This window comes from Notolepis coatsorum (genome assembly GCF_963971535.1).
Source record: "Notolepis coatsorum genome assembly, chromosome: 9".
NCBI classification, from domain to species: domain Eukaryota; kingdom Metazoa; phylum Chordata; class Actinopteri; order Aulopiformes; family Paralepididae; genus Notolepis; species Notolepis coatsorum.
In genome coordinates this window covers 37,627,359-37,649,198 of record NC_140173.1, presented here as the reverse complement: position 1 = coordinate 37,649,198, position 21,840 = coordinate 37,627,359, and the positions used below count along the sequence as shown (strand labels likewise).

The 21,840-nt window shown below is 45.0% G+C and overlaps 1 protein-coding gene across 1 annotated transcript in view; it reads left to right on the top strand.

The window, feature by feature from the left end:
- The window catches only part of plpp4 (phospholipid phosphatase 4), a gene marked incomplete at both ends in the record, with an annotated part of 297,227 nt that extends 276,011 nt beyond the window's left edge, over positions 1-21,216 (top strand). The window contains one exon of the mRNA XM_084321842.1: positions 21,008-21,216. Coding sequence (XP_084177968.1) covers positions 21,008-21,216 — 209 coding nt within the window. The remainder of the gene's footprint in view (positions 1-21,007) is intronic.
- Between the last annotated feature and the right edge of the window lie 624 nt (positions 21,217-21,840).

Sequence of the window (21,840 nt, the reverse complement as noted above, 5' to 3'; positions counted from 1 at the left end):
GTCGGCACAGACTTTTAGGATGCAGCCGGGGATTCCGTCCGGTCCTGCTGCCTTCCTGATATTCACTTTCTTAAAGGTCCTCCTCACCTCATGTTCTGTTAACCTGAACATTGAGTCTCCATCAGCAGTGCCCCCCCCCCCCTCTATTGCAGTGGTTTGTAGGCTGGTGTCGTTATTCACAGCCTCAAACCTTGCATAGAAGATATTGAGATAATTTGCTAGGAAGATGTCACTGTTCAACTTGAGGGAGGTGCCTTTGTAATCTGTCATCGTTCTGAGGCCCTGCCACATACCTCTAGAGTCAGCCTGTTCAAACTGAAGTTCAACTTTATCCCTGTAACACCGTTTTGCCTTTATTACTGTCCTCCTTACGTTGTATCTCGCCGCCTTGTGGTCATTCATGTTGCCTGTCACAAGCCTGGCGTTATAGGCTGAGGTGCACACGTTCAGAGCCTCACGGACGGATTTATCTACCCAGGGCTTTTGGTTTGGGTAAACTCGAATTGTGGTAGAGGGGATTGTTTCAGTACAGACAGTAGTACAGACAAAGTCAAGCACCGTTTCAGTGTAGTCGTTAATATTGGCTGTGTTATATCGGTATCGGAAATTAAGAGTTGGACAATATCGGTATATCGGATATCGGTAAAAAAGCCAATATCGAACATCCCTAATTACATTAGATTGGATTATATTAGATTTGATTAGATCAGATCAGATCAGGTCAAATTAGATTAGATCAGATTTAAATGTATAGTCATCATACAGCACAAGTACAGTACTGTGGTGACTCACTTATCACGCACAATTGGTGCAGACATTCACTGGACTTGAGGAGCGGAGGAATGCTCCTTTAAGCCTGGGGATTCTGGGAACTGGGTGGGTATTTGGTGATGTATATTATGTCACCTGTCAGCTGTCAGCTGGCTGCTGTCACTTTGAAGTAGTAACGTTAAACGTCTCTGCACTCTGTTTGATGTATGTAATTTATGTTGGGAAGTAAAGGAAAAACTCGACTACCGTCTCCCGTTTCATCCTTTCTTGCGATCCCACATTGGTGACCTGAAGTACGTGAATATTACATCATGACGGACGGAGAAGTGAACATTATCTACGCCGCTGCAATTAAGTTACCCGACTTCTGGCATCACAGCCCTCGACCCTGGTTTCAACACATTGAAGCTCAGTTCTAGTTGAGAGGAATAACACAGGATGTTACGAAATATTATCATGTGGTAGCAGCATTGGATGCCCAGACGACGGCCCGCGCTATGGGGCTGCTGGAAGCCCCGCCAGCTGCCGGCAAATATGACGCTATCAAGGCATTCCTTTTGCAATTATTTGAACTGTCGGAAATTGAAAAGGCGGATCGTCTATTGTCACTTAACGGCCTCGGCGACGGCAAGCCGTCCAAACTGATGGACAGGATGCTGTCCGTTTTGGGCTCGGCAGATCCCTCTTTTTTATTTAAACATGTTTTCATGCGTCAGCTCCCAGCGCCTGTGCGCACCGCCCTGGCCAGCTCTCCCGTCTCCTTCACCAAGGACTACCGCGCGCTGGCTGCCGAAGCGGACAGGATTTATCTCGCCAACCGGCAGCAGTTTGTGCATGCGCTGCTTCCAGCCTACCACCCTCCTACCCACCTAGTGGACGGTAACAGTGGATGGTGTTATTTCCATAACCGGTTTGGCGCCAGGGCCAAACAGTGTCGCCCACCGTGCAATTACAGTGACCAGGGAAACGCCAGGGCCAATGCTCATTAACAGCCATGAGCGTTGGTGGAGGCAGCAGGCTGCTATTTATTAAGGACACCTTATTTGGCCGGCGACTACTAGTCGACTCGGGCGCGCAACGCAGCATCCTGCCTGCTACAGCTGTGGACACTATGGCTGGGGGCCACGGTCCCCCCATGGACGCTGCTAATGGCACGCCTATACGTACCTACGGAACCCGGTATGTAGAGGTGTGTTTTGGCGGGCGCCGTTTCGGGTGGGAGTTTGTCATGGCCACTGTGTCAGTTCCTCTCCTCGGCACGGACTTCCTGTGTGCGTTCAGGCTGCTAGTGGACATTACAAATGTCGCCTGATCGATGCTGTCTCCTTCGCTACCTACCCGTGCACGCTGGGAGGGCCAGGGACACTAGGTCTGTCCAACATGCTTGCTGCTGGGGATGTATATCAGCGCCTCCTAGCGGAGTTCCCTATCCTCACCACGCCTACATTTTCCTCAGCAGTCGCTAAGCATGGCGTGGAGCACTATATAGCCACTGTCGGTCCCCCGGTCTATGCACGTGCTCGGCGCCTTGACCCAGCTAAGCTCTCCATTGCCAGGGAGGAATTTGCAACCATGGAACGCCTTGGAATTGTGCGCCGTTCTGACAGTCCGTGGTCCTCCCCCCTGCATATGGTCACTAAGGCTGATGGTGGGTGGCGTCCCTGTGGCGATTTCCGATGCCTAAACAACGCCACGACCCCGGACCGGTACCCTGTCCCGCATATACAGGACTTCTCCGCCCACCTGGCGTGGACCACCATCTTTTCCAAGGTGGACCAGGTACCAGTTCACCCACGGGATGTTCCCAAGACGGCGGTCATCACTCCTTTTGGCCTGTTCGAGTTTCTGCGGATGCCCTTTGGCCTCAAGGGGGCGGCACAGACTTTCCAGCGACTGATGGACTCGGTGCTGCTGGATATGGCATTCATGTTCGTATACTTGGAAGACATTCTCGTAGCCAGCACGTCTGCAGAGGAGCACCTGACACATCTCAGGCAGTTGTTTGAGCGGCTCAGTGCACATGGGCTCATTGTTAACCCCGCCAAGTGCCAGTTCGGCCGGTCGTCTATTGATTTCCTCGGGCACAGGGTCTCAGCAGAGGGAGCCGTTCCGCTCCCTGCCAGGGTGGACGCCATTGCCAGCTTTCCACGCCCCCGCACCGTGAAGTCCCTGCAGGAGTTCCTAGGCATGGTGAACTTCTACAACAGGTTCATCCCCCGTGCTGCTCACCTCATGCGCCCCTTGTATGAGGCCCTGCGTGGTAAGGACCCCAAGGCCGAGGTGGACTGGTCCCCGTGTACCGACGACGCTTTTTTGGGCACTAAAACTGCACTGGCCAATGCCGCATTACTGGCACACCCATTTCCTACCGCCCCTATTGCCCTCACAACTGACGCCTCAGACTACGCAGTGGGGGCAGTGTACGAACAGTGGGTAGGGGGGGCTGGCAACCGCTTGCTTTCTTCAGTCGCCAGCTGCGGGACAATGAAAGAAAGTACAGCACCTTTGACCGGGAGCTCCTAGGCCTCTTCCTGGCCATCAGGCACTTCAGATTCCTGCTGGAGGGCCGACGGATTACTGCCTTTGTGGACCACAAGCCACTCACCTTCGCCATGGCCAAGGCCACCGAGCCGTGGTCAGGGCGCCAGCAGCGCCAACTCTCCGCCATCTCCGTGTTTACCACGGACTTACGGCATGTCGCAGGTAAAGACAACTACGTCGCTGACTGCGTCTCCCGGATGGTGGTGGGGGCCGTCCACTTGGGACTGGACTACGCTGCCATGGCTGCCGACCAGGCCACTGACAAGGACATGCAGGCCTACCGAACAGCCGACACTGGGCTAAGGTTAGAGGATGTGCAGTTTGGTATTGCCAACACCACGCTCCTCTGCGACGTCTCCACCGGTCAGCCCCGTCCGATGGTTCCCGCTGGCTGGCGGCGGCAGGTATTCGAAGCCATCCATGGCCTGTCGCACCCGGGGGTGAAGGCGTCAACTAAGCTGGTCAGTGCTAAATTCGTCTGGCATGGCCTCAAGAAGGATATCGCAGCCTGGGCCGGCTCCTGCGTGGCGTGCCAGCGTGCAAAGATACACCGTCACACCAAAGCCCCCTTGGCACCGTTTCTCGTGCCGGAGAGGCGCTTTGACCATGTCAATGTGGACCTGGTGGGTCCCCTGCCCCCCTCCCACGGGTTCACTCACCTCCTCACCATGGTGGACAGAACCACTAGGTGGCCGGAGGTGGTCCCGCTGGCATCGACCACATCCGCCGAGGTGGCCCGGGCGTTCATTGGGTCCTGGGTAGCCCGTTTTGGCACACCATCTGATCTCACATCCGACCGGGGCCCACAGTTTACGTCCGGGCTCTGGACTGCAGTCGCCGAGGGCCTGGGAGTGAAGCTCCACCGCACCACAGCCTACAACCCAGAGGGCATCTATGAAGGCTGCTCTGCGGGCCAGCCTTACGGACTGCAACTGGGTCGACCGGCTTCCCTGGGTCATGCTGGGCCTGCGCTCCGCCCCAAAAGAAGACCTGCAGGCCTCGGCTGCTGAGCTGGTGTACAGACAGCCGCTGCGAGTCCCTGGGGAGTTCCTCCCGGATGCCGAGGCTCCCTGGTCGGTCACCTCATCTCGGACTGTGCTCAGGGATGGCGCCGGTGCTTTCACCCCAGTCCCAACTTCCCAGCACTGCCTCCCGCAGTCCTACATGCCTAGGGATCTGCAGTCAGCCAGGTATGTTTTCATTCGCCATGACAGCCACCGTACTCCTCTGCAGCCCCCTTACGATGGCCCTTTTCGTGTCCTGGAGGCGGGGCCTAAGAACTTCATGGTGGACATTGGAGGAAGGTCAGAGCGGGTATCGGTCGACCGGCTCAAGCCTGCCCATTTGGACCTAGACAGGCCAGTTGAACTGGCCTGGCCCCCACGGCGTGGGCGACCCCCTGCCCGGCCCCTGCCAACTGCTTTTCCCTCTCGTCACCTCATATCTCCTGAATCCCCCCCACACGCCCCACATGCCCCAATCCCCACCTCTACCCCTGCACGGGTGATACGGAGTCGTTTTGGGCGCCTGATCCGCCCCCCGCCTTGTTGACTGTGGATGATCCTTTGGGGGGTTATTGTGAATTCTGGGGGGGCCTGTGTGGTGACTCACTTATCACGCACTATTGGTGCAGACATTCACTGGACTTGAGGAGCGGAGGAATGCTCCTTTAAGCCTGGGGATTCTGGGAACTGGGTGGGTATTTGGTGACGTATATTATGTCACCTGTCAGCTGTCAGCTGGCTGCTGTCACTTTGAAGTAGTAACGTTAAACGTCTCTGCACTCTGTTTGATGTATGTAATTTATGTTGGGAAGTAAAGGAAAGACTCAACTACCGTCTCCCGTTTCATCCTTTCTTGCGATCCCACAGTACAATGTAAAAAAAGAAAGAAAAAAGTTTGGCATCCAACCAGAGTGCAAAGGTAACAGTAAAGTACAATAACAATATACAATGTACAAGTGATTAAATGTGATACGTATAAGAAGCTACTATATTATTATTAATGTAATTAATAATATATGCTGATAAACTGATTTATATACAGTCTAATTATGTACAGTGATCCAGGTATAAATATACTAGTATGGTAGTAAGCAAAGTGGCAAGTGGTATAACTGGTAAGAAAATATATATACATATATATAATATATCCAGGTATGTGAAGGGGGATATATGCAGATATATCCAACAGTTATCCAATAGAAGAAAAAATAAATATATATACAGTATATAAAGTATAATATTATTATTGTACATGATATCATACAGGTATGTAAACAGTAATATATGGGTAGACTATTGGATGAGGTAAGTAGTTATGATCACAGTGCAAGACAGATGTAGACAGCGAAGGCAGTAGATGGGTATAGGCAGGGCCGCCTCAGGGGGTGTGCGAGCAGTGCGGTCGCACAGGGCCTCGCGGGAAGGGGGGCCTCGCAAAATAAAAATAAAATAAAATAAAAAAAATAAAAATTTTATTTATTTTTTTTATTTTATTTTATTTTTTATTTTTTTGTTGCGAGGCCCCCCTTCCCGCGAGGCCCTTTTTCATCACAGACCTAAAATCTAGTTTTGCTTATATGCTTATATATTTCACATTAGACACGTTTGTAGAATGTGTCTGACTTGTTCCTGGGTCTGCAGACATACTCACTATTGGAGCTCAGCCTCTGGGGCTCTGCAGCAGACATACTATTGGTTTCAACGAAGGGAGTGGTTACTTACATCATGTGTAGTACGCCGGCGTGAGTCAGCTGCGTTTGACTATTTCGCGCGTGCAGCTTTTGACTATTATGCTTAGTTATGCCAGCCAAGACGAAGAAAGAGGTCGGTCATTATCAGTCGGTCGGTCACCAAGGAACGTTGACGAAAGGCCTCTCGCTGGCGGGACAAATGGCCGGAGCCTTGTCATGGTATAGCCATGATGATGTCGGCTAGTAGCTAGCTTAGCTAAAGGCTAACTAGCGTTAGCTAACCTAGAGACAGCGCATACAGCCAAGATGAAGAGGATGATAATTTGGCAGATGAACTTCGTCAACTCCACGCGGTTGTCTCCATCCTCTTGGACGTTTGGTGAGTTTTTAACCTATTCTATTAACTCTATTCTATTCCCGCCGTGGACATCTCTCTCTCTCTCTCTCTCTCTCTCTCTGGAGCTAAACTGGCCGACTAGCTGTTGTAGTACTACTAGTAGCTAACGGTGTGTGGCCTGGTGTCAGCACCTGTATGTAGCCGCATAGCTTGCTTCTGCGTTAGCTAATGGTTAGCGATAGCCTGGTTGAGCTAACTGTTAGCCAGTTAGCTGTTTAGCTACGACGTTAGCTGCCGGCTGCGCTCGGCTGGGAACGTTCGTTTGATGCTATCAGTTAGCCTTGAGTTAGCTGTTAGCTTGTGCTATGACCATTGACATTAGCCGTGAGAATAGCAGGGGGTTATTTTTGTCCCGCCAGCGAGAGGCCTTTCGTCAACGTGGAGACCTGTGTTGCGGCCTTTCGCCCTGCGTTCCTTGGTGCAGGTAAGATTAATGAAAATCATGACATTACCCCACTCTTCCTTCCTTCCCCTCCCGAATGTTTTGTTAATAACGATGTTTTTTTCCAGGCAAAACATATGTTACTTCACAACATTTGGAGATACGACATGTGCTGTGTGAATTCATTGTCTTGGTCGTTTGTGTAGCTTGGGTAGCGTTGGGCCGTTGGCCAAAGCTGTGTGTGGCCTGGTGTCAGTAGCCTACCTGGCTAGCCTTTAGCTGTCGGCCATTGGCTCCTTGCTGCTTTGTTTTCTCTGGTATAGACCCTCTTCTCTTTGGATTTAAGTGTTGATCTTTGTCCTTTTGGATCTATGTATATTCATGTTGCCTTTGTGAAGTTATCTTTTCCTTCTGTTTTGTTCTTTCATTAAAAGTTGAATATCCTTTAGGGGGTCATCTTTGCTTATCTCTATCATACATGCTCTCTCTCTAACACACATGCTCTCTCTCTCTCTCTCTCTCTTTCTAACACACACAGTCTGTCTATGGCGGCCTTTCTCGATGGCTAGGCTGTGCTCGCTGAGTCTGTACCTAGTCAAGGATCTTCAGTCACAGTGCTCAGGTATTCTGCCACTGTGTACTCTCTGTTTAGGGCCAAATAGCATTTCAATTTCTTTCCAATGTGTCTCTCTCTCTGTACACTGTATATTGACTGTAGAATGGGAGCTCTCTCTCGCTCTCTCTCTTGCTATATGTTGACTGTATCATGCCCAGCCTCAGGCAGCGCTATTATTTACGAATATGTAGGGGCTCGCGTTTAAATCTCGCACAGGGCCTCGCATTTCTCCCAGGCGGCCCTGGGTATAGGCTACATTGCTCAGGGGTGTAAAAAGTACCCAGAAATTATACTTAAGTGAAAGTATGGGTACCGTCTCAAAATCGTACTCAAGTAAAAGTCAGAGTATCTGGCTAAAAACACACTTGAGTAAAAGTTAAAAAGTTTCTACTTTTAAATGTACTTAAGTACTAAAAAGTTAAAGTTAAAACTTTTTTTTATTGCAAGGGATAGACCAGGGGTCTCAAACTCATTCCATCGTGTGCCAAGTTTTCATTTGATATCAGCATGGGTATAGGCGGGTTAATTTTCCATTGATGGGGATTTGATTGGCTGTTTTTAAATAAAGTCTGGCTACAGGATTAATAACGTTAACGTTAGTTCGGCCAGAGAAACAAATATACTAATTAAAATGGTTGGACCTGCAAGATTTGTACTTTGTACTTTGTAGGTCTGCATTTAAAATGTAAGGCGTAAAAAGTGTTTTTTTTTCTCTGAAATGTAATTGAGTAAAAGTACAAGTATACAAACCTAATAATACTTGAGTAAAGTACAAATCCCCAAAAACAGTACTTAAGTATTGTAACGAAGTACAATTACTCAAGTACTTTACACCCCTGTATAGTCATCAGAGTAAGGTTAAGGTAAGGTAAAATAAGGTACGGTAAGGTAAGGTCAAATAAAACGTGATATGAATCCCCAATGAACAATAGTGTTGTTGTTAGAGGCAGCACACACAGCGCTCTAAAAGCAATGGGCCTATATAGTGTATAGGCTATGAAATAACAATCATCATAAACATAAAAAGAATAATAGAAATATAATTAAAAAAAAAAATCCCACGAACAATAAGGTCCCTCCAGAGTGTAGATGGAAGTGAAAAGCTTTTAACTCCTCTCGTTCTTTTAGCACTTTGGAGAGATTCAATACTTGGCCTCCAGTCTAGACCAGCCCTCCACGCTGAAGGCATTACATCATGACACAGTCGATGGGGAATTCACTGAGTGAGCTCCTCCATTACAGAGTCACTGCATAATCTATTAGTAGAAAAACACTGTATATCCTATTTCACTGTAAACATCAACAAGTTTAGCAAGTCATTTTATGTCAGAGGGGGCGACAGTGTCTCAGGAGGTAGAGCTGGTCATCTGGTAATCAGAAGGTTAGGGTTAGACAGTGTCTCAGGAGGTAGAGCAATCGTCTGCTAATCAGAACGTTAGGGTTAGACAGTGGCTCAGGAGGAAGAGATGGTCGTCTGGTAATGTTAGGGTTAGACAGTGGCTCAGCAGGTATAGCGGTTGTCTGGTAATCAGAAGGTTAGGGTTAGACAGTGGCTCAGGAGGTAGAGCAGTCGTCTGGTAATCAGAAGGTTAGGGTTAGACAGTGTCTCAGGAGGTAGAGCTGGTCGTTTGGTAATCAGAAAGTTAGTGTTAGACAGTGTCTCAGGAGGTAGAGCAGTCGTCTGGTAATCAGAAAGTTAGTGTTAGACAGTGTCTCAGGAGGTAGAGCGGTCAGCGGTCGTCTGGTAATCTGAAGGTTAGTGTTAGACAGTGTCTCAGGAGGTAGAGCTGGTCGTCTGGTAATCAGAAGGTTAGGGTTAGACAGTGTCTCAGGAGGTAGAGCTGGTCATCTGGTAATCAGAAAGTTAGTGTTAGACAGTGTCTCAGGAGGTAGAGCTGGTCGTCTGGTAGGGCTGGGCGATATGACGATATTATATAAATATCGGGTACAGTTCATTAACGATACACTTTTTTAACGTATCGTGGATATCGTGATGTTTTGCCCAAGAGGATTGTGTCGCGTCAATCTGGTCCACCCCGTTCAAACTTTTGAACAACACCGCTCCCACACACACACTACTGCATCAAAGTTAGTACTTATGATTAACAAAGGCATTCGTTTTGTGGCATTAACATTATATAGTTACACGTTATATAGTTACACATCAGCGTATTTACCCAAACATAGCAACGTCCGATGACGACATAGATAGCAAGCGTTACTGTTCATATCTCAGTCCGTGCCGAGTTGTGCATGCCCATTCTGCGGTCTGTTAATAAAGTTTTCAATCAGACAGATGTATGGAAAGGCTTTTATTATAACATTTGTTGCAGTAAAATCATTATGCCTCGTTGTCATGCTGCGGTGCGCTAGTAATCACTCGTCGGCTGCGGTGAGCTGTTGTTGTTGTCGTTGAGCTGAGCTCTCGTTAAAATCAATGGAGGGCATTCAGGAATGTAAAAAAAGAATAGCGCTTGCCGATTGGTGCTAAGAACAGCAGGGCGGGTACAAGCGGTGTGACGTAATTGGCAGACTCGACTGTCAATCAAAATTATTCTGTTGCCGGCTGAATGATTGAATGAATGAAAACGTTATTAACGATTGCAGAATGGGTACAATACAGTACAGCTCAATACAACAACAGTGGACTGACTGGAGGATGAAGACCAGAAAAAGACTTTCGGCTTTTTTACATAAGGGTCCTCCATTTTCAATTCATCAAAACATTTAGAGACATACAAATATACAGTAGTTTCATAAAAATGCTAAAATCCTATTGATTGATTGATTGATTTAAAACTTTATTAACATATTGCAGAATGGGTACAGTACAGCTCAATACATACAATTGTTAAGAGGATGCAGACCAGAGAAAGACTTTCGCCTTGTTTACATCAGGGTCCCCCATTTTCAATTCATCATATTTCATATCTAAATCATATAATATCTCATTGCTTACATTTACATTTAGTCATTTAGCTGACGCTTTTATCCAAAGCGACTTACAAGTTCTGTACGACAAGACAGCAAGAAGGGTACAACTCTATCAGCTGAGTAACAATGTTCATCAAGTGTTGCGTGTTACAGTGTAGGTTAGTTTATTAGGACAAGTGCATGACAGTAAGGTTAGTCAGGGTTAGATTTTTTTTTTTTTTTTTTTTTTTTAATCATTTCAGATAATGGTTGAAGAAGTGAGTCTTTAGTCGACGGCGAAATGTAAATTGCTAAATATATGCAATATATAATCTAATAATCTAAATCTAATATATAATATAAAAATGCTAAATGCATGGGTATTTTATTTTGTCTTTAATGTTAGCTTGCAAACTCAAATACTGTCTTGGTAAGCCTCATAATGAATTGTTTGGGGAAAAAAAGAAAAACATCGTGATGCGTATCGTGTATCGCCGAAAGGTCAGAAAATATCGTGATATCATATTTAGGCCATATCGCCCAGCCCTATCGTCTGGTAATCAAAAGGTTAGTGTTAGACAGTGTATCAGGAGGTAGAGCGGTCGTCTGGTAATCAGAAGGTTAGGGTTAGAGAGTGGCTCAGGAGGTAGAGCGGTCGTCTGGTAATCAGAAGGTTAGGGTTAGACAGTGTCTCTGGAGGTAGAGTCTGGTAATCTGAAGGTTAGTATTAGACAGTGTCTCAGGAGGTAGAGCTGGTCATCTGGTAATCAGAAGGTTAGTGTTAGACAGTGTCTCAAGAGGTAGAGCGGTCGTCTGGTAATCAGAAGGTTAGGGTTAGAGAGTGGCTCAGGAGTAGAGCGGTCGTCTGGTAATCAGAAAGTTAGTGTTAGACAGTGTATCAGGAGGTAGAGCGGTCGTCTGGTAATCAGAACATTGGGTTAGAGCGGTCGTCTAGTAATCGGAAGGTTAAGGTTAGACAGTGTCTGAGGGGGTAGGGGGTAAGGGCAGTGGCTAGTTTTAGGGGAAGCCGAACTAGAATGGAGAAGTAAGACAACTCCTTCCCTCGACTAGTCTGAGGGTCCACCTTGGGCAAGTGTTAGTACCCTCTCTAGCCTCCCTACCTAGGGATACAGGGTGCCACACTGCCTTGTGTGTATGCGTAGGGATACGCAAAGGCTGAGGGAGAAAACCCGGAAAGAGAACCGCACTGCCTTGTGTGTAATAAAGGTTAGGTCCTCACCGACAATGGGGTTACCTGTAAGGAAGGGCATCCGAGGCATAAAAATGTACTATAAACCAAAAATTATCACTCCAGTGGCGTGGAGTCATCGCCCGTCCAACCTCACTGTAGTGGGAAAATAGGGACGTAAAACGAAGATGATGATGATGATGATGATGATGATGATGATGATGATGATGATGATGATGATGATGATGATGATGATGATGAGTGTCTCAGGGTGTAGAGCGGTAGTCTGGTAATCCTAACATTTCTGATTCAAATCTGGCTCCTCCCTTTCAACATGTATAAGTGTCCTTGAGAAGACACTAACTGTTCCCGATTAGCAGGTTGGCACCTTGCGTGTGAATGTGTGAGTGAATGGGTGGATGTGAGGCATAAGTTGTAAAGAGCTTTGGATGAAAGTGCTATATTATGATGAATGATGAAGACTTTATTCCAGACTCAAGGTCCATATTACACATATAAAAACAATACAAAAACAAGGACAACAACGTAGATTCAAATACATAAAGGCATCGATTCCAATGTTTCCACAGACCAGAGGAGTACCTTGTATTGCTTTGTTTGACATCAGTAATGGCACCTATTTAAGCATTACATCACGCGCAGGAGTGTGTTATAAGAATTAGAGCATGCGCGGGGGGGGGGGGGGGGGGGGGGGGGGGGGGGCGGCTAAGTGGACAGCGACTCCTACAGGTCGGTTGGTGCGCCTGTACAGCAGAATCAGGAAGTAACGGGGGCAGCGTGAGCCTCCCACTTGTTACTCCTCGCCACTGAGAGATCGCGCTGTACAGGCGAAAAGATGCAACAGCTGCCTCCTCGTGTACCGGAGGGGACATGTGATGCAAGGCTTGGTCCTCACTGCAGCCGACCAGTGGGAGGCATAGTCTAGCATCGTTCAAGACAGGGGAGGGGAGAATTGAAGGGAGAATTGGCGAGGCGAAATTGGGATGGGAGAAAAATAGAAAAATAAGGAGAAAAAGTGGATACAAAAAATAACAATAATTAAAGCATGCCTAGGGGTGGTTGTTAGGCCCGAGGCGCAGCCGAGGGTCGTTAGACCCCCTAGGCATGCTCTAATTCTTATAACACATGACTACAAGTGGTGTAATGTCTTTTATACAATTTCCGAATTCATCCAACCTTATTGCTATACAATAAACACACATTAATTGAAGCATAATGGAGATTTATTCACAAAACCATCCGCAGAAAAAGTAGCTAAAAAAAAGTTGCCTCTGTGTCTAGAAGCAGCTGGGAGGTGCTGTGTTTCAAAGCATGCCATCTAACAGTGAAGTTAGCGGTTGTTATTGGAATGATTGATTGATTGATTGATTGATTGATTGAAAATTGTATTACAGATAGACAGTGCTACATCTATACATAGGTTGCTTCAAAGCATGCCATCTAACAGTGAAGTTAGCGGTAGTTATTGGAATGATTGATTGATTGATTGAAAATTGTATTACAGATAGACAGTGCTACATCTATACATAGGTTGCTTCAAAGCATGCCATCTAACAGTGAAGTTAGCGGTTGTAATTGGAATGATTGATTGATTGATTGATTGATTGATTGATTGATTGATTGATTGAAAATTGTATTACCAGATTGCAGAATACGTACAATACAGTACAGCTCAATACACACAATTGTTAAGGGGATGCAGACCAGAGAAAGACTTTCATCTAGTTTACATCAGGGTCCCCCATTTTCAATGCATCATAACTAAAGCTGGGCCGCTAACGCTGTTAACGTGCTGCGTTAACGCGGGACTATTATCGCGCGATAATACAATTGACGGCGTTAATCTATTTCTCAAAGTGATGGGAGGCGTCTATTCGAAACCCAACCGGTTCATGCTTCCGCGTTCGCGTTTTGCGAATCCCAGGAAGTGATTGCACGTATGTACTTGAGCTGTAGTCTGAATAAGGTGTCAAACTAAAGTAGTGGTCCGGTAATCATTGTTATACAGGTGAGGTTAAGAAGTCCTCAGGATATAACACAATTTGGCGATGAGGACGTCTGAATCTGCACAATGCAAGAAAGAAGAAGTCCGTCGGGACCTTTGTTTACCATGTTAGCTTAGCGAGTTAGCATGTTATCTCACGTCGCTGCCCGGCACTTGGAAACATCTACAAGAGGAGGAAATCCACTTTACACACTAAAGGAAGGATCGACTGGACTATCGTGAATGTTTCCAACAGAAATGGCTTGGGTTATTGGAAATATTGGACCGTTTGATGACAATGTGGAGCAATGGAACTGTTACACAGCGTTTGATTACTTCATTATAGCTAATGGAATTGAAGAGGTCAAAGTCTTCAGAAGCAGTGTGGGTAAGCAGTCAGTCTGCAGAAGCAGTGTGTGTGAGCAGTCAGTCTGCAGAAGTAGTGTGTGTGTGAGCAGCAGTGATGCCGGTAACGCGTTACTAAGTAACGCGTTATTGTAATCTGATTACTTTCCCCCGAAAATAGTAATCTAACGCGTTAATCTTTAAAAGCCAGTAATCTGATTGCAGTTACTTGTCCAAGTGGCTGTGCATTACTATTTCGTTACTATCTCATCATAAATTCATAATGCAGGCGGAATGCAGTATTTTATTTCGTTTTCGACAGTCAAAAATACATTTTGAGCTGTTTTTCTTATTATTATTATGGAGTGACGTGGTGTGGCAGTGAAAGGGTTACACAAGAATGTGTCCCCGCGGCGTGACTGGACTCTCTGTCTGTGAGTGACTCTGCTTTGGCCCAATCACATTCCCCATCCACAGTCTGCGAATCAGAGGCAGAGTAGGGCGGGTCTTCACAGCACGTCATGTGACATATGCGCCAATCGTGTGACAGCAGGGCTCCGTTGTTATGTTCGTCTGAGAATTCATTTACAAAACGCTTGTCTAAACGAAGTGAAACCGCAAGAAGACTTGTGCGGTTTCTGTTCAGACTTCCACCCCAAAACGTTCGTTTAAACGTAGCCTCAGTCAAAATACTGTCTACCGCTAAAAACAGCACATCCAATTGCATTGAAAGCATCTGGAATCACAACACTAGCCGACGCTTCGACTATGAATTGAAAATGGGGGACCCTGATGTAAACAAGACAAACGTCTTTCTCTGGTCTGCATCCCCTTAACAATTGTGTGTATTGAGCCGTACTGTATATTGTACCCATTCTGCAATCTGTTAAATAAAGTTTTCATTCATTCATTCATTCAGGTACAGGAGGACTTTCCCTATTGATTAATGTATATTTGATGGTGGCAGAGCAAAAGCTCTTATTTGCCAGATTTACAGTTAATTTACATGTTAAAGAGAGACTGATTGTATGTTTATAGAGAGACATTTATAAAAACAATTTAATAGTTACAGTTGATATAATTGAATAGTTCAGCCTGCATTTGTTAGATGTGAATAGATACACTGGTTTTGTACAACCACTGGCTGGCTGCTCTAATGCTGTGAGCATCATAGACTGTTGCTTTACCATACTTGATGGTACAGAAGCTGAATCACTAGTTTAACAATTTACGTTATGTGCAGAGAAACAAGTTAAAAACAATTTATGCACTTTCAATAAAGCGTTTAAAAAAAACTGTTGGGGGAACGACGACGACTTCGTAACCTAGTTACTTTCAAAGTAACTAAGTTACTCTGATAATCAAGTAATCAGTAAAGTAACTTGGATTACTTTTTAAAGGAGTAATCAGTAATCAGTAATCGGATTACTTTTACAAGTAATCTGTGGCATCACTGGTGAGCAGTCAGTCTGCAGAAGCAGTGTGTGTGAGCAGTCAGTCTGCAGAAGTAGTGTGTGTGAGCAGTCAGGCTGCAGAAGCAGTGTGTGTGAGCAGTCAGTCTGCAGAAGTAGTGTGTGAGCAGTCAGTCTGCAGAATCAGTGTGTGTGAGCAGCATGTGGTGGAGAACAGTCGTGCTCCACTCCCCCCACACCGTCTTTCCACAGATCCAGCCAGGAGGAAGGAGAGTCTGTTACAATGTTTGTTGCAGCTTTAAGAAAATTAGCTGAACATTGTGAATTTAGAGATTCACTAAAAGACACATTGAGAGACAGGCTTGTGTGTGGATTAAGAAATGAAGGTGCACAGAAGAAACTACTGACAGAGAGTAGTAGAAATAAGAAGGGCACAGAAAATTATGATAAGTCTGGTTTTAAAAGAAACACTGGAAATTACAAAAAGAAGAGACATGTTCATGCTGTTGAACAAGGAGATAGATAGCTAGTGACTCCTCAGATGAAGAGGCGAGGCTAAATCTCCTCCTCTGGTCATTATTTGGGTAGAACACACATATTTTGAATGCCTTCGGCAGATTTTCTTTTGCCATTTTAATCTAGATTAATCTAGATTAACTCCAGGATTGCAGATAGATTAATCTGATAAAAAAATGTATCTATGCCCAGCTCTAATCATAACATATATGACATACATGACATACAGATAGACAGTACTGCTACATCTATACATTTATGACATACCAGATTTACAAATACAGTACTGTTTTTGTAGGGTGATTATGGTTTATTTACATTGAGGTTATGGGGTCACGTGGAGTGTATTATATACGAAATAACAACCGTCTGCTTTCCTTTTCTAAGCATTTTCGGTGATAGAAGTGATTGGGGAATAGTTGCGGGACGCCAAGATGTACCCACAGTAGAAAGCTCGCGTGGATCCTTATATATTGGTTCTTTTAATACAGCGTTTTTAAAATCATGCGAAACAAATAACCTCTGTTCTCCTTGCAATGCGTTTTTAATTCTTTCTTATACAGTAGGAAGGGGGAAGAACACTATATCGTGGGTGTTCCTATGACTTGTATTCTGCTTACAGCTTCGAAACTCCACTTATTTCGTTTTACAATGTCAAAGCCTTTTAAATATAATCAAAACGTTCCCGTATTTCTGCAATCGATGCGCCAATAATAACGAGTTGAGTTCTATTACATGCTGGGTAGGCTGATAGGCTGAGTGTCTGCATGTTCACCCGAGAGGAGTCGGATTCTATGGTAAATGGTGGATAGAGATGAACCCAGGAGCAGACCAGCAGAGGACACACGAAGGCAGGTGTTGTGTTTTGAAAAGTGAGCAATGCTCCTTTAATGACATACAGAGCAGCTCCAATAATACAGAGAGAGCAATTATTTTCACAAGCTAATTGCCCTACAAAAAAAAAACACAGGACAGGAGCGATAGACCTTGACAGGACAGATAAACTACTTACAAGAAAGCGGAAAACGCGAACGGCTTGACAAGACATGAACACAGGAACCAGGTAACAACGTGAAATGACGCGACAGGGAAGACAGGAAGTAACAGGCATATATACAGACACTGACTGACACAGGAGGGTAATTAGGTGATTAGACTCAGCTGGGGAAACAGAGTGACACATAACATTACCAAGTTGAATATTTTAAATACACACACACACAACACTGACTAGATCACAAAACCAACACAGATAGGGAAGACATTTAGACCAGGGAGTGTAACATCACAGATAAGACAGATATCAAATGTACAGACAACAGATTGATAAGGACCACATGAAACACATTAATAAATAAACACAAGAGCTGTGCCACCTGAATTAGTCCACAGGATGGCACACAACCTGGGGGGCATTACAGAATGTTGTCAAATTGGTCATTAGTTCCATGGTGTTGGTGTAATAATAAGTAAGCTAATGTTAGCTAGCTGATGTTATTCGCTAGTTAGCTATCAAGCTATCAAGGGTCTGTTAGCATGCTGGGTCTGTTAGCATGCTGGGTCTGTTAGCATGCTAGGTCTGTTAGCTCCTCTCCAACCTCTCCCAGAGACAGTCGCATTTCTACTCCTCTCCCACCCTCCACAAGACCAGCTCAAGGCCTTTCTCTTATCCACCCGGAGACGTCCGTACCAGCCTTCTACAGCTTTTTTCCCTGGAGCCTGGATCTGCCCTTCCCTGGAGCCGCTCGGCCGTGCTGACCTTTTTTCTTTTTCTTTTTACAGCAGAATCAACTCAACTTTAAACCGTAATATGGATCTAATAAGCTGGGCTTTTACAGCGATTGATCGCATATTCTCGACGAGGAGGCAAAATGCGGATGATCCACTCTGCCCTCTCGGGAGCTATCAAGCGGGATACACCATAAATTCATACGGGCAATGGCTTGCGATATGCTTTTTCCCGTTGGAGATAAACGATGTTGAAGACGTATATCTTCTAATTGTCATGCTGCTCGGCTTGGGCTCCGTCAGCTGTTGGATCTGGTACTGCCTGAATCTAATTCGGAAGAAGTTGAATCCTATGGCCAAGGACATGGCCGGGATCAAAGACAACCAAATGGAACTGTATAAAAATATCGCTGACCTTAACACCATGCGGGGTGATGGACAATTGAGTTCTAAGACCATGTTGGAACGGGGCGAAATCTATCACACAGATGAACAATCGTGCTTGAAGACTATTCTTGAGAGACTTGTTACCAACCACGCAGAGGAACTGTTGCGGTCTCAGGCCATTCTGGACATCACGATGGAAATTAGGGACGTGAGAATAAAGATGCCACCATACCGTGCTAATAGGGGGTATGATGATGATGATTAACTACATTAACCCAATTTTTAATCATATGGCAGCAATTTGCCTCAAGCTGCATGTATCATGTTTTGTTACCTGCAAAATGTATTTAGTTATCTCAAATAGTGTTGTCACGATACTGGAATTTCGACTTCGATACGATACCTTGAAAAGTATCGATACTTCGATACCATTTCGATACCAAAAAATAAAAAATAAAAAATGAAAAAAATATATATATATATATATATATATATATATTATTTTTATTTTTTTAACAAATTTAGCTTTTGTTGCATTCTCCTCAGCTTCTCTCTGGTAGTATAAGAGAAGATAAATATAACACTTTTAAAACCCTTTGTTTATCTTTAGATCACACATTTAAAAATAACTGTTCATCTCACTTCAATAATTTTTATTGCAAATGCAGAACATGGTATTTTCTCAAGCAGACAGATGTAAACACTGTAATCTGTGTTGCATGTACCTGACACACTGAACTGTTTGTATTGCAGTTACAGTCTCTCTCTCTCTCTCTCTCTCTCTCTCTCTCTCTCTCTCTCTCTCTCTCTCTCTCTCTCTCTCTCTGGAGTGTGTGCAGAGGTGTCGGGTTTCGCTCTGGAAGAAGCTCTCTCTCTCTCTCTCTCTCTCTCTCCTACCCCCCCTCTCTCTCTCTCTCTCTCCCACCCCCCCCCTCTCTCTCTCTCTCTCTCTCTCTCTCTCTCTCTCTCTCTCTCTCTCTCTCTCTCTCTCTCTCTCTCTCTCTCCTGTCTACCAGTCGCTGTGTGGGCTGACTGTCACTCAAAGTGCTTATGGGCGGAGCCAGGCCATAACAGTCTAAAATCTTGAGGCAGAAAAATGCTGGGTTTGAGTACTTGATTAGAAATATAAAACAATGATTATTTTTGGAATAAACCTTACAGATGTGTTAATTAGACTCACAGGAATTGTGTAAAGTTGCCCAAATAGTGCTAGGAATAGCAGTACATAGCCCCTTTAAAGATAACGAGAGAGAGAGAGAGAGAGAGAGAGAGAGAGAGAGAGAGAGAGAGAGGCTATGCTCAGAGCATTTTAGTAACGTTACATTTTCAACAAGAGACAACGTATCATGTATTAAACTAGAGTTAATGGTTTAATGCTTCAGTCACAGTGACGTTGAAAGAGCAGCTGTCACAAACCTCTTTCATTTCTTTATGGAGATCCGCACTGGCACTGCTAAAATGTTTATTTACAAACTGAAGACGGGACGGCTCTGTGACTCTGTGAGGGGAGGGCTGGAGCAGGCGGAGGGGCAAGCGTGCTCTGAACAGCGTGTCAACAACTTGCTGTAGAACACTCGCCAGCTGGTACCGATACTGCAGAAAGTATCGGTATTTTGGGAAATGAGTATCGAATTCACTATCGATATGTATCGATACCTCGATATTTTTGACAACACTAATCTCAAATTAATCGATTTTGGGCCTCAAAATAATATTTTGTGGCTTCAAAATAGAAAACTATTTTGTGGCCTCAAAATAGTTACCTCAAGTATTTTTTCCCCTCAAATTAATAAATTTGAGGCCTCAAAATTGTATTTTGTTCCCTCATGATTTGAACAAACCTTCACTCACTGGAAATGTCTTTTTCCCATAGATGTATATACAAAAATGTGAGTCTCTCTCTCCCTCTCTCTCGAACGCAGTAAGCACTCCGTAATATGATCATGATCATTATGATCGACTAGAATAAAAAATAATAATAATAGGTTTACAACTTACATACTGTAGTTGTCTTCTTTGTTCATTAATGTTACCTAAATGTCATAAGTGAATTGTATAGAAACAACTCACCAAAATTTACTATTGTACAACTGATTTGACAAAAAAGATCCACCAAGGGGGGGAGACCCCCTCTTCCCCCTCCCTTTCCATACCTTGGCATTTTGTGAAATGATGATACTGCTCTAGGGGCTGAGCATTTTTTATTTAATTTTTTTATTACAAAATACAAAGACTCCGGATAGCTAATTGGTATTCTTGTCTGACTCTGGAGAAGATGTTAAGCACATGTCCCACAATGTTGGTGTGTTCCTTCAAATGGAAGAAAGATGTACATTACATTACATACATGTTATGCACATTATAACATTGCTTGCTGTTCCCTGAAACAAAACAAACCCATTAAGAATCTTGAGGTTAAAAAGCCCTTAGTAACCCTGTACCTGTTTATACAAGGTATGCAATAACCCTTAATAACCCTGTACCTCTATATACAGGGTATTAGTTAATAACCCTGTACCTCTATATACAGAGTATGTAATAACCCTTAATAACCCTGTACTCTATATACAGGGTATTAATAACCCTGTACCTCTATATACAGAGTATGTAATAACCCTTAGTAACCCTGTACCTCTATATACAGGGTATTAATAACCCTTAATAACCATGTAGAGTATGTAATAACTCTTAATAACCCTGTACCTCTATATACAGAGTATGTAATAACCCTTAATAACCCTGTACCTCTATATACAGGGTATTAATAACCATGTACCTCTATACAGAGTATGTAATAACCCTTAATAACCATGTACCTCTATATACAGGGTATTAATAACCGTTAATAACCCTGTACCTCTATATACAGGGTAGTAATAACCCTTAATAACCCTGTAGAGTATGTAATAACTCTTAATAACCCTGTACCTCTATATATACAGAGTAAGTAATAACTCTTAATAACCCTGTACCACAGAGTATGTAATAATAATAACCCTTAATAACCCTATACCTCTATATACAGAGTAAGTAATAACTCTTAATAACCCTGTACCTGTATATACAAGGTATGTATTAACCCTTAATAACCCTGTACTGCATTCTTCCAGATGCCTTCGTCGGAGGAGCGATCGGGCTGCTGTTTGCGTACGTCTGTTACCGGCAGCATTATCCTCCATTCCTTCACATGGACTGCCACCTGCCTTACGCCAGCCTGGCCCAGGTCTCTCACATCCCCTCCCACCCACAGGACGACACCCAGCCAAGCGACAATGCCACCACCCTGCCACTAGAGGGCCTGACCGAGGGGCCCGTATGACTAGCGGCCAGCCGGACCTCTATCACCACCCTCACCCAGCCAGCCAACCCTGATCCTACCCGCACCGCCCCGCCCCGACCCGACTGACTGACTGACTAGCTGTTGTAAACATTCCAGTGGACAGTACTGCACCTTGTTCATCTGTCTACAGTCTCTCTCTCTCTCTCTCTCTCTCTCTCTGTCTGTCTCTCTCTGTCTCCCTCTGTCTGTCTCTCTCTCTGTCTGTCTCCCTCTGTCTCTCTCTCTCTGTCTCTCTCTGTCTCCCTCTGTCTGTCTCTCTCTCTCTGCCTCTCTTTCTTTCTCTGTCTCTCACTGTCTGTCTCCCTCTCTCTCTATCTCTCTCTCTGCCTCTCTTTCTCTCTCTGTCTCTCTCTGTCTGTCTCTCTCTCTCTGCCTCTCTTTCTCTCTCTGCCTCTCTTTCTCTCTCTGTCTCTCTCTGCCTCTCTTTCTCTCTCTGTCTCTCTCTCCCTATCTCTCTCTCTCTCTCTCTCCCTCCCTATCTGTCTCTGTCTCTCTCTCTCCCCCCCCCTCTCTCTCTTCCCCACCCGCATCCCTCCTTTCCTCTGTGTTCAGCCTCCTGGTCGAGCAGCTCTGCAGGGCTATATTTAGCAGCTGTGGGGGACG